This window comes from Ochotona curzoniae, unplaced genomic scaffold (genome assembly GCF_017591425.1).
Source record: "Ochotona curzoniae isolate NIBS_2020 unplaced genomic scaffold, NIBS_Ocur_1.0 contig_4838, whole genome shotgun sequence".
In the NCBI taxonomy this organism is placed as follows: domain Eukaryota; kingdom Metazoa; phylum Chordata; class Mammalia; order Lagomorpha; family Ochotonidae; genus Ochotona; species Ochotona curzoniae.
Window position 1 is genome coordinate 1599385 of NW_024466399.1, and position 12516 is coordinate 1611900.

The 12516-nt window shown below is 44.2% G+C and overlaps 1 protein-coding gene across 4 annotated transcripts in view; it reads right to left on the minus strand.

Moving 5' to 3' along the window:
• The window catches only part of ZDHHC20 (zinc finger DHHC-type palmitoyltransferase 20), a 78981-nt gene that overhangs the window by 18327 nt on the left and 48138 nt on the right, over window positions 1-12516 (minus strand). For all 4 annotated transcript variants that reach the window (XR_005884718.1, XM_040988371.1, XM_040988370.1 and 1 more), the window contains exons 5-8: window positions 10448-10517; window positions 9277-9309; window positions 8567-8687; window positions 515-647 (exon numbers count right to left, since the gene is read on the minus strand). Coding sequence is in view for 3 of the 4 variants with exons in the window: in XM_040988371.1 (XP_040844305.1) it covers window positions 515-647; window positions 8567-8687; window positions 9277-9309; window positions 10448-10517 (357 nt within the window). In the remaining variant the exon portion in view is untranslated. The remainder of the gene's footprint in view (window positions 1-514; window positions 648-8566; window positions 8688-9276; window positions 9310-10447; window positions 10518-12516) is intronic.

The following is a 12516-nucleotide window of genomic DNA, read 5'->3' on the forward strand; positions in this document are numbered from 1 at the left end:
CCTAGCAGGTGAATTCTCACAGCCCCTCTACCTGCTTTTCACTCTCCTCATGTCTTGCATGTGTTGGTGAATGCTGTGATCTATACTGGCATGTCTAGCCTCACCTCGGCATTCACTAGCAGGTGCTCAGCCTGACTTGACCCAGGATGCCCCCCAGTCCCAGCTAATTAGGATACAACTCACTTTGGCTGAGAATGAACCTCCATAAGACATGTGGCTCTATTATCTTTCATAAACTTGATTTTTCAAAAGAGACTATAAATGTGGGGTTGCTTTTACTTATCAAAATTCATAGTCTCTACAACATGTTATGAGAAATGTTTATAAAGTCAAACTCATCTTTTCAATCTTCTTCAAAATAACGAATCCTTATTCATTATATACATATTACTATTACTTTTAATAAAAAGCATACTTAAGATTTTCTTATTACCCAACTACTGGACTCTAGGGTCCATCTTCATCTGTGCTCATTTTCTTAAGGAAGTGTAATAACTTACTTTAACCTACTCACCTATTGTGGTTCTGTTTTTCCCAACTAGCCAGCAATGGTAGCTGAAAAGTGAGAGGACGCTGATGAAGAACATTGCAGACACAAAGAAAAGAAAAAGTACGTGGAATTTTGCACGTGTACCTGTTGGTTCACTCTGAAGAAAGATAAAACAAGAGTTAGTTATGAGATAGTCAACCTCTAAAATGTAACTTGCAAATTACCTAAAAGCTTACGGAATAACCCCAAAATTTCACAGGCAGGAGTAACAGTAAAATAAATCAGGTAATACATCCCAAAGCAACAACTGTGTAAGCAAAGAATTGGTACCATTAAAGCACACTGCTTATGGAAGAGGTCAGGAAGACTAATTTTAAAAATCGCTCTTAAGCATTGAAAGATTCTAGCATTACTTTTAGTAACAAATGGAAAGATGGACTCTTCTTCTACCCAACAATTCGCTTTTGTAGCGCATGCAATGAGTTTTCTCAACACTGAGGTTCTACCAGGCAGGGTTCCCTTATCTTTGTTAAAATATTGCCTTATTTTAATTACATATGCTGCTAACTAGAAACTACTGTGATATTGAAGGTTTACTTTTGTGTTTTTCTAATCGGTGTTTTCAAAACACCACAACAAACATACCCATCCTCTCAGAGTCCTACCTTTTTCATCTTTAACCTACAACAAATTAGTACCTGTTGACAGGAGAGGGCTTGGAGTGCTAGCTTTTAGAGAAAAATAATTTCAGAAACCTCCCTCCCTCTCCCCACCCTGCCCAGAAAAAGAGGCTGTTTCATTGATTTAAAAGTTATCAGTACTAGATTATGTTGACATCTCTCTCTCTTGCTTTTTTCCTAAACAACTACTGTATCTTCTAAGTACACTGATGGTTTCCTATGGCCATCTTGTGAAGGAAACTTCTATGAAACATATTTATTAGAAATGTCACAAAGAGATCATGAGAATGTCATGGCAATGGTGTATTTTACCTTTGGACAATTCTCTGTAGATTTCCTGCGGCAAAGCTTGTGTAAATAGAGACAACGTATTAAGAAACCAAATTCTATACAAAATTTTTCTCAATACTAGGTTCTAGAAATCCTTCACGTTCTTTACTAAAGGATAACTCTCCAACAATCATCTACAACATTTTCTCAGAACACGAAAAAAGACACAGACAAGGACATTGAGCTCTTGAAACACATTTTGGATACCGTTTAATTACACACTTTGCAACCGAGATGAACTGAATCAAATGTTTGAGTAAACTTTCTTAAACTTCTGATTAATAGTTTTGAAAAACTCAATAGGATGACATTTAAAAAAAAAAAAAAGATTTCTTTTACTTTTATTTGAAAGGCAGATTTTTATAGAGAGAGAGGAGAGGCAGAGCGCTCTTCTAGCTGCTGGTTTACTCCGCAAATGGCTGCAACAGAACTGAGCTAATACAAAGCCAGGAGCTTCTTCCCCATCTTCCCACACGCGTGCCGGGGCCCAAAGATCTGAGTCAGTCTGCTGCTTTCCAAGCCACAAGCAGGGACTGGATCCGAGTGGAGCAGGCGGGACACGAACCAGCACCCATACAGCGATACTTGCGCTGCAGATCAAGGCTGAGCCTGCTAAGTCACCATGCTGGCCTCCATCTGATGATTTCTTGCCATCCTTGGGGCTGCTGCCTGTTCCTCTGGGGCCCTACACAACAGCCTGTGAAACGAGCCGGCTGCTTGGCTGCCTGCACTCCTCCCGGTCCTCAGGTCAGCAGACACAGCAACGCTTCTACAAGTTAAATCACATCACTCCTCTCTCCATTTTCATCTAAGTGAAAGCCGTCACCCTGCCAGCCTGTGCCACTCATGTCCCCCCCACCCACCTCAGTGCTGGCTTTCCCCTGGTCTCTAGCCTGGCTCATTCTTCGCCAGCTGCAGCAGCCTCCTTGCTCAGGGTCACACAAGCTGGGGATACGTACCCTGTCCCTTCAACCTGAAGTGCTTTGCACTTTTCCTTCAAGGCTTTGCTCAGCTCCTTCCTTCTTCAACACTGCAACGTGTGCCAGCAGCCACCAAGTCTCTTTCCCCAGGTACCAAAGGCCTTACCCTGCTCTCCCTGCATTATGTCTCCAAAGGCTGCTCTGAGGATGGCATTAAGATATTTCGTCTTCCTCCTGGCTCCAGCTCCAATTCCAGCTTCTGATACAGGGCACCCTGGCAGGCAGCCACCTCCAGTGGGAAACCTGGGGTGCCAGGCTCCTGGCACCACTAGGTCCAGCCCTGGTCACTGCGAGTGTCTTTGGGAGTGAACCAGGTTGGTGCCTGCTCTCTCAAAAATTTTTAAAATATTTAAAAGGCAGCTCTATGAAGACAGAATTATTTCTTTGTTTACTGGTACAAGGCAATGAGAAACTTCATGGAGGGACTGACATTTACGTCACAGTGAAAGGTCAAATCAGCACCCAAGATGCTGGCATCCTGTATGGGTGCCAGTTCAAGCTCTGGCTGCTCCAGTCCTGATCCAGTTCCCTGCTAACGCACCTGGGAGAGCAGCAGAGGGTGGTCCAGGGGCTTGGGACCTGTCCACTCGTGTGGGAGACATGAAAGACAGGTTTGGATTTTGGTACTGGTCTGGTCAGCCCCACTGGTTGTTTCAGCCATTTTGGGGGTAAATCAGCAGATGGAGACCAATTTGTCTCTGAAACTTGGGTTAAAAAAAAAAATGTTCACGCAAAACACGTTTCAAAGACAAGCCTACTTTGATGCAACACATTTTTTGAAATCTATGCATAGCTTTTTTTTTCTTTCACTAGATATATCTTCCATGAGCTTCTTGAAAACATATAGATATAGCCCTAGTGACTCTCTGGCATAGCATTAGGTGCAAACTAAATATTTGTGAAATGAATGAAGATAAATGAAATTTTACTCATTGTGCTCATGAGGAATATTTTTAAAAAACATTTACTTTTTATTGGAAAGGCAGATTTACAGAGAGAAGGACAGAGAGAAAGACCTCCCATCCGGTGGTTCACTCCCCAAGTAGCCACAATGGCCAGAGCCGAGCTGATCCAGAGCCCGGAGCTTCTGGGTCCCCCATGCAGGTGCAGGGTCTCAATGTTTTGAGCCATCCTTGACTGCTTTTCCAGACCCCAAGCAGGGAACTGGATGAGAAGCGGAGCTGCTGGGACACGAACCAGTGCCCATATGGGATCCCTGTGCATGCAAGGCGGGGCCGATAGCCACTAGGCTACTGAGCCCAGTCCGCTCAGGAAGAATCTTTAAAACACTAACATCTGGTTTTCAATGCCCAAACTTCAAAAACTGAACGAGTCTCCAAAACTGAAAATCCTTCTAAAATGAATTAGATTCATTTTATTTATTTGAAAGAGTCACAATGAGGGTAAAGGGAGGGGGAGAGAAAGAGAGAGATAAACAGAGAGAGAGAAAATCTTCCATTGACAGCTCATCCCCCAGCTGCCTCATGGAGCACTTCCTTGTCTGTGGCCAGTGAGGAGCACGCTATTTTTTCAGTGGGGCTATCACTTCTGATCTGCTGCTCTCAACACTATCACCTGAACAATAATAAAACCTACATTTAAAACAAATCTTCACAGGGTTTCTAAAATTGTAAAGATGAAAGTACTTTTTAACTACATTAAAACATTTCATAAAGTCCAGAAAGGTGGTAACAAAAGTATCAGAAGAAAACATGGGTGAATATTCAATAACTTTAGATTGAACGAGCCTATAAATACAAAGAACTGCTTTAAAAATGTAAACTTATCTTGCTAAAACCAAATGAACACCAAGAACTAAAATAGGTCAAAAGACACACAGCAAACAAACAAACAAAAACACACACACACACAAACTAAAAAGTGAAAAAATAGACAAACCACCAAAAAACGCTTGCAAATCACTTCAGAAAATGGATTAACATATTTAGTATTGTCTCTTATACTACAGATGTAAAATCTTCTTTTAAAAAAGATTTATTTATTTTTATTGGAAAGGTAGATATACAGAGAGGAGGAAACAGAGAAGAAGATCTTCCATCCGATGATTCACTCCCCCAGTAAGTGCAACGCCTGGAGCTGAGCCAATCCGAAGGCAGGAGCCAGGAACCTCCTCCAGGTCTCCTACGCGGGTGCAGGGTCCCAAGGCTTTGGGCCTTCCTCGACTGCTTTCCCAGGCCACAGGCAGGGAGCTGGATGGGAAGTAGGACTGCCAGGATTAGAACTGGCGGCCATATGGGATCCCAGCGCATTCAAGGTGAGGACTTTAACCACTACGCTGTCTGAGCCGGGCCCCGATATAAATTCTATTTGAGATATACGCATTGCAAATATCTTTTCCAATATGTAGCTTACCTTTCATTTCCTTTATTTGTTTATTTAAAATATTTATTCCATTGCTTCACTCCCCAAGCAGCCGCAATGGCCAGAGCTGAGCTGATCCAAAGCCAGGAGCCTGGAGCCTCTTCCGGGTCTCCCATGCAGGTGCAGGGTCCCAAGGCTTTGGGCCGTCCTCGACTGCTTTCCCAGGCCACAAGCAGGGAGTTGGATGGGAAGCATGCTGCTGGGATTAGAACCGCCGCCTATATGGGATTCCAGTGCTTTCAAGGCAAGGACTTTAGCTGCTAGGCCATCATGCCGGCCTTTACATTTTTTTAAAGTTTTATTTATTTTGGGACCAGAGGAGAGACAGAGAGGAAGATCTTCCGTCCAATGATTCACTCCCTAAGTGAACGCAATGGCTGATGCTATGCTGATCCGAAGCCAGAAGCCAGAAACTCTTCCCGGTCTCCCACACGGGTGCAGGGTCCCAAGGCTTTGGGCCATCCTTGACTGCTTTCCCAGGCCACAAGCAGGGAGCTGGATGAGAAGCAGGACCACCGGGATATGCACCAGCGCCCATACAGGATCCCAGCAAGTTCACTGCCAGTATTTAAGCTGCCGCACTATCGCGCCGGGCCCTTACCTTTCATTTTAAGTTTTTTTTTTTTAAATTAAAGGCTATTACTTTAAGATTTATTTATTTATCTATAAGGCAAAGAGAGGAATAGCTCAATGTTCCATTCTGCAGTTCATTTCCCAAATGGCAGCAAAAGCCAGGGCGAGGCTCAGGCACCTGCATGCCTGCCAGCGGGAAGCTCAGGGAGGTGGAGCCGAGAATCAGCTCAGGCACTGACCGCCACACAGACATCCTGAGCAATGAATCGGTACCTCAAACTCCCATCTTGAAGCGCTTCATTGTAACAAAGTCTCTAATTCACTGATACTCTACGGCTAACGATTCCTAGGTTCTACCATCAATGTCAAGAAAAACAACTCAACAACTCATCCTGCTAATAGCAAAAGCTTTCCTACCTAAGTACAAAAACTTACTGGAAAGAAAGGGCAAAGAACAGCCAGAGGAGGCTCATGCAGCAGCCATGATGATGGTTACTGAGCATAGATTCACCCAGAAGCTAAATGCAGCAGATCTTGCTCGCAAGCCAGCAAGAACTGCCGCGCAGAGGGAAGGATAGGCAGATAGGAGACAGGGCGACCCACCGCTGCGTTACAGAAGTAGGAATGATTTAAAGCAGACTGAATCGGGAAAGAAATTACAGCGCATCTACTCCGGGTTTTCTACGAATCACATAATTAACGCTAACCTTCACATCCGCCTGGGGACAAACACCACCTCAGATTTTAAAAGTGAGCCACCAAAAAACTAACGTTCACATATCTTTACCACCATGGCCTTTTGCTCCGCCCTGCCAACACTCCCCACCTACTGTGTGCCAGGCAATATCCTAGTGGCCTGGAACACGACAGACATAAAACATCTTGTCCTCATGTAGCTTAGATCCTGGAAAATAAAATAACCTTTCTATAATATTTTTTTTTTGTAACAATGCAACCCTGATTTTAATTCCATGAAGGGAATGACATTGGCTCATAGAGGACAGCTGAAGGTTAACTGCTCTCATTAAAGTGAATACACGGAGGCAGATGAATGGCTAGAGGAGAAACTGCGGTTGCTTTGACAGCCCCTGATTTTTACGAGGGCTCATGGTGTCTGCTGTTTGAGTAAACAGCAGCTGGTGACTAGGGACAAAGGCTTGGGGCGTGGCAAGGGCCAGGCCTGCAAGGAGAGTATGCAAGCTACAGGAGTCCAGGCCATTACCAGATGCACGTCGGAGAGAAGCAAGAACGTGCGGGGGAGCCGACTGATGCTGCCTGCACGAGCGGGGAGGAAATGAGCCAAGAGATGCATAACATCTTGAGAATTAAAGAGAGAATTTTAACGAAAGGAGATAGTTTTGTTTTAAAATTGCTTCTAAGCTTCTACAACAAAATGCACAGATAAAATCAAATAATGTCAAAAAGCTTGCTTTTTTTTAAAGCATTTCTCTGTCACCCCCAAAGCAGCTGCTTTCAGTCTCCTTCGCTCTCTCTACTAAAGCACACACTTCCACAGTGACAAAGGGAAACAGAGTGAACTGCTATGATCTCATTGGCATAGATTACGATTTGTAAAAGGTCTTTACATTTAAAGGGTATTTGCAAAAAGTATGTCTCTTTAAGTTCCTTCTCAGAAGCAAGCACTGTGATTTTTTAATACGCTTTTCCAAAGATGACATACACAACTATATATTTTGTTATTTCTCCGTAGAAATGGTAGCACACTCTATGCATTCTTTCATACCTTATTGCTTTCACATGTAACACACCGCACATTATTTGTCACCAAGGGTTTCCCTACTTCTTCTTAAGCTACACCGCATTCTTTTGTGTGTGCGTATCTCTTAACTTAGTCCTTTGCTGATACAAGATTTCATTTTTCTTTCAACTACTTAAGGGCCAGAGCTGACACCGTGGGTAAGCTGTGATGTTAGCCTCATGCTGGTTTGTATCCTGGCTGCTCCACTTGCAACCCAGCTCCCTAACAGCCTGGGCAGACAGCTGAACCGGCCCACGTGTTGGGCTCCTGCCACGGAGAGGGGAGGCCTGGGTCAGCTTTGGCAGATCTTCACCATCTGGGGAATGAACCAGAAGTTGGAAAATGTCTCTGCATCTCTGAACTTCAAATAAGTAAAAGCAAGCAAACAAACAAATAATTTTAAAACACAAAACCCAGCTGGCCAGCCCGGCAGCAGGAGCTCGATGGCTGCAAGGAGTCCTGGCTGTCGCTGTCACTACTACAAAGCTGCAGGAACACCCGGAACTCAAACAGCAATTCTCTTCTTAAAACTGATGTCTTGGGCCCAGCAGATTGCGCAGTGGTTAAAGTCCTCGCCTTGAACTCACTGGGATCCTATATGGGTGCCAGTTCAACCCCGCTTCCCATCCAGCTCTCTGCTTGTGGCCTGGGAGAGCAGCTGAAGATGGTCCAAAGCTCTGGAACCCTGCACCCGTGTGGGAGACCGGGAAGAAGCTCCTGGCTCCTGGCTTCGGATAGGCGCAGCGCCGACCGTAGCGGTCACCTGGGGAGTGAACCATTGGACAGAAGATCTTCCTCTCTGTCTCTCCTCCTCTCTGTAAATCTGCCTTTCCAATAAAAATAAATAAATCTTAAAAACAAACAAACAAAAAACCCCCTGATGTCTTTATTTCAACGTGGCTGAAAACAACTTGGGTCACCAAGAAAAGCTGACTCTCGTTTACTACACGTGAACTTATAAATAAGTGTGTAGGCCTAGGTAAACGTCACTGTGCCCTCTGCTCCACTGTAGACGACTCTGACCCGCAGAACTAAAGAACCTCGAGTGCGATGGCATTGTGGTGCGACAGGGTGTGTCATGCTCAGTGACGCCAACTCCCTGCTCATGTGCCTGACCACTCGGGCCCCTGCCACCCACCCAGGAGACCTGGGCAGAGTTCCAGGCTCCCGGTTTGGGCCTGGCCCATCCCGCCACCGTACCCTTTGGGAAGTGATCCTTGCAGACGGAAGATCTCCATCTCGCCCTCTCGCTCTCTAATTTAGCCCTTCAAATAAATAACAAGCATGTCTACTTGTAAAAAAGAATCAAATTGTCTGGGAATATGGCATCTTAAAAGTCTCAAATACATGTTTAAGATAGAAAAAGACTTACCGTCCAAAATTTTATAAAGTACTCTAAAACCGTTGCAGCCACAAAAAGGCAGTACAATAAGGAATAGAATAAAAACAGCATGAAGAATTTGTAATTAGAAAATCCCACACAGTTATTCACCCTGGAAGAATAAGAAAGTTACACCATAAAAATAAGCAAAAGCACAAATTCACAGCCATAGAAAATACATGAGAAATTGCCAAGGACCAGTGGGAGGGGAAAATGGGGGGCTGTTTAATGAAAACAGTTTCAGTTTTATAGGAGGAAAGACGTTGCGGGGATTGACCATACAACATGTAAATGTATTTAATGCTACTGACTGTATACCTAAAAAAAACGGTTAAAGTGTTAAAATTTCTGCTTTTTAATCATAATGGAAAAATAAATCAAAATTTAATCATTATTACTTGGAGGTAGGTCATTTGGGAAATGGGAGGAAGTGTCTTAAAAATGGATGCATGTTTTAACACATTCTGAAAAGAACTTTGGAATTTTAGTATTAATACTTAACACATTGTGATTAGGCTTAATAATATCAGAAGATATTTTTAAAGGGAAACATTTAATATAAATACTCTTCTATACATACATATATGCATATAAGCAGATCAATCTTAACACCTATAAGTAATGAAATGGACCTTTAAAATTTAGAAACACTCTAAATCCCACCCCTCCCACCCTGCCATAATTGTATTCTTCATACATACCAAGGACAGTGATGATCCATCTTAAGAATACATCTAAGAAACAAACAAGCATAAGAAAATTCATGCAGAAAAAAATTCCCTGTCTCTAAATTCTTACACTTTTATTTGACTTAATTCTCTCCTTCGAGTGCTAGACCAGAAACACCAGGTTAAAGACAGTTTGTGACATTGCCATAGGTATCTCACACAGGCCATGAGTTTCCACAGCGGGATGACAACTGAACATTTCCAGTTATCTTGGATGGTATCAAATAAAATTTAAATCCTCACTTCTGATGGACACATTGGATAGGACAAGCCTACAAATCACCTGAATGAGATATAGGAAATTACAAACGTGACCCTATGTTGTCTTAAACATACAAGTCATGAAAAATATAACTAGAAGCAAAGCATATACAAATGAACACTAAAGGGCATGGAGACAGTTACTTTCCTACCGACTGTGTTACGTTTAATTACAAGCATAAACACTACTGTGTTGTTACAATGGAGGACAAAGCAAAGCCCAAATTCACCTCCCTACTACTGTGTGCGTTCTACATCTGTTAGACCACAGATCAGCTCCAAAAACGTAGCAAACTGGTAACGAACAAAGACAAGGCAGGCAGCTCGTCTAGACAAAAATCGAGAATTAGCTGCATTCCCGAGCTAAATATTTTTAACATACTCACTACCTTCTCACACACGTAGGAGCAGGGATGGCTTTCAAATCTCTTTGGAAAAACTGTCACAAACGGTAACTGAAGCTAGTTACTCGGGTGACTTTTGTAGGTTTTACATATCAGGACTAACAACAGAAACAAGAAATCTCAGTGTGTTTAACATCCAGTTATCTTTCTCAAGGGGATTATGACCACTTGGTCATCGGGAATATAGAGGGCATCTTCAAGAAATTCATGGAAAATGCATGAATTTCAAAACGTTTTAAAAAACAAATAAGCTGATTTTTTTAGATTCCATTTTTCCACAATTCTTGAAGTTTCTCATTGTAAGTATATAGAAAGTCTATTTAATGTCAAAATTCTCTATGCTGTTGTCAGACACTTTTGAGCATATTCTAACTTGCGCAAATGTCTCTGTGGCCGAGTGTACAGCAAAACAGCGGGCCTCCTACCGCCAGCTTCCAGTGTGCGGTTTATACGAAGGCACAAGAGTGAGGAACACTTACGTGTCACAGGCTGAGCAGTGATGTGCCCGATCAGGTTTAATCAACTGACACTTCTCACAATATCGGATCGCTACAGGACAGACATAAGAGGAAAACACGGAAGGAGATGCAAGGTTAACTAACTTGATCGTAAAGCTTGATTTTTAAAAAATAAACAACTCTAAGAAACTGTAAAATAATCTGAAAATCATCAGTTTCTCAAAACAGAATGTTGAGAGAGAGGCCAGCACCAAGGCGTACTGGGTGGACCCTGCCCATGGTGACAGCGTGACGTACGGGCACTGGTTTGAATCTTGGCTACTCCACTTCTTTCTCTTTTTTTTTCTTTCTTTCTTTCTTTTTTTTTTTTTTTTGAATTTTTATTACAAAGTCAGATACACAGAGAGGAGGAGACACAGAGAGGAAGATTTTCCATCCATTGACTCACTCCCCAGGTGAGCGCAACGGCCAGTGCTGCACCGGTCCGAAGCCAGAAGCCAGGAACTTCTTTCTGGGTCTCCCATGCGGGTGCAGGGTCCCAAGGCTTTGGGCTGTCCTCTACTGCTTTCCCAGGCCACAAGCAGGGAGCTGGATGGGAAGTGGTGCAGCCAGGATTAGAACTGGTGCCGATATAAGATCCGTGTGTGTAAGACGAGGACCTTAGCTGCAAGGCGACCGCGCAGGGCCCACTACTCCACCTCTGATCTGACTCTGCTAATGCACCGGAAAAAGCAGTGAAAGTTGGTTCAAGTCTCTGGGCCCTTGAACCCACATGAGGGGCGAAGAAGACGCTCCTGCCTTGGGCCCGGTCCAGCCTCAGCTGTTGGGGTCTATGGGCAGTGAATCAGAGGACGAAAATCTCTCCCCTCCCCTACCTCTCTCTGTATCTTTGACTGATACAGATAAATGAATCTGTACTGCATGTTCAACATAGACAGTAGCTCCAAAGCACGTGACTGCGTAAGGTCAAACGGTGCGGTGAGTCGCAGCACTTGTCCAAGAAGGCAGACATTCTGACACCCAGGTCCTGTGTTTTCTCTATTGTCACGGAGGTGTCAAGGTAAGAAACATACCAAGGGCCCGGCGCGGTGGCGCAAGTGGTTAAAGGTCCTCGCCTTGCACGCCCGGGATCCCATATGGGCGCCGGTTCTAATCCCGGCAGCCCCGCTTCCCTTCCAGCTCCCTGCCTGTGGCCTGGGAAAGCAGTCGAGGACGGCCCAAAGCTTTGGGAACCTGCACCCGCGTGGGAGACCCGGAAGAGGCTCCTGGCTTCGGATCGGCATAGTATCGGCCCGTTGCGCTCTCTTGGGGAGTGAATCATCGGACGGAAGATCTTCCTCTCTGTCTCTCCTCCCTGTATACCCGCCTTTCCAATGAAAAAATAATAAAAATAAATCTTTAAAAAAAAAAAAAGAAAAAGAAACATACCAAGACAATCAGGACAGAACACTGACACACTGTGTCTTGGAGACGCTCGGGGCTCTCGCCAGCTGGCTCTGATACTAGCATTCCAAAACACGGGATCAGTAAACTACTCTCCAAGAGCATTCATTTCCTAATTTGTAAATACAAGTAGTATCAAGTGGAAGGATTATTGTATTAGAACAAAATCTGGGGGCGTGGCACGGTGGCTTAGCGGCTAAAGTCCTCGCCTTGAATGTGCCGGGATCCCAAATGGGTGCCAGTTCATATCCCGGTGGCCCTGCTTCCCATCCAGCTCTCTGCTTGTGGCCTGGGAAAGCAGTAGAGGACGGCCAAAGGCCTTGGGACCCTGCACCCGTGTGGGAGATCTGGAAGAGTTCCTGGCTCCTGGCTTCGGATCAGCATAGCATCAGCCATTGCGTTCCCTTAGGGAGTGAATCATCGGACGGAAGATCTTCCTCTCTGTCTCTCCTCCTCTCTGTCTATCTGACTTTGTAATAAAAATAAATAAATCTTTAAAACAAATAGCCTTGCCCCTGACCCATGCCAAATGTATGCCAGTGGGAAACTTTCCATGGCCTGTTCTGGGCTGTTTCTTATCATGCTTCTTGCCTTTACCTGCAGGGACTGTGTCCTGCCAGAGGAGTTGCCCAGGCTCCTCCATTAGA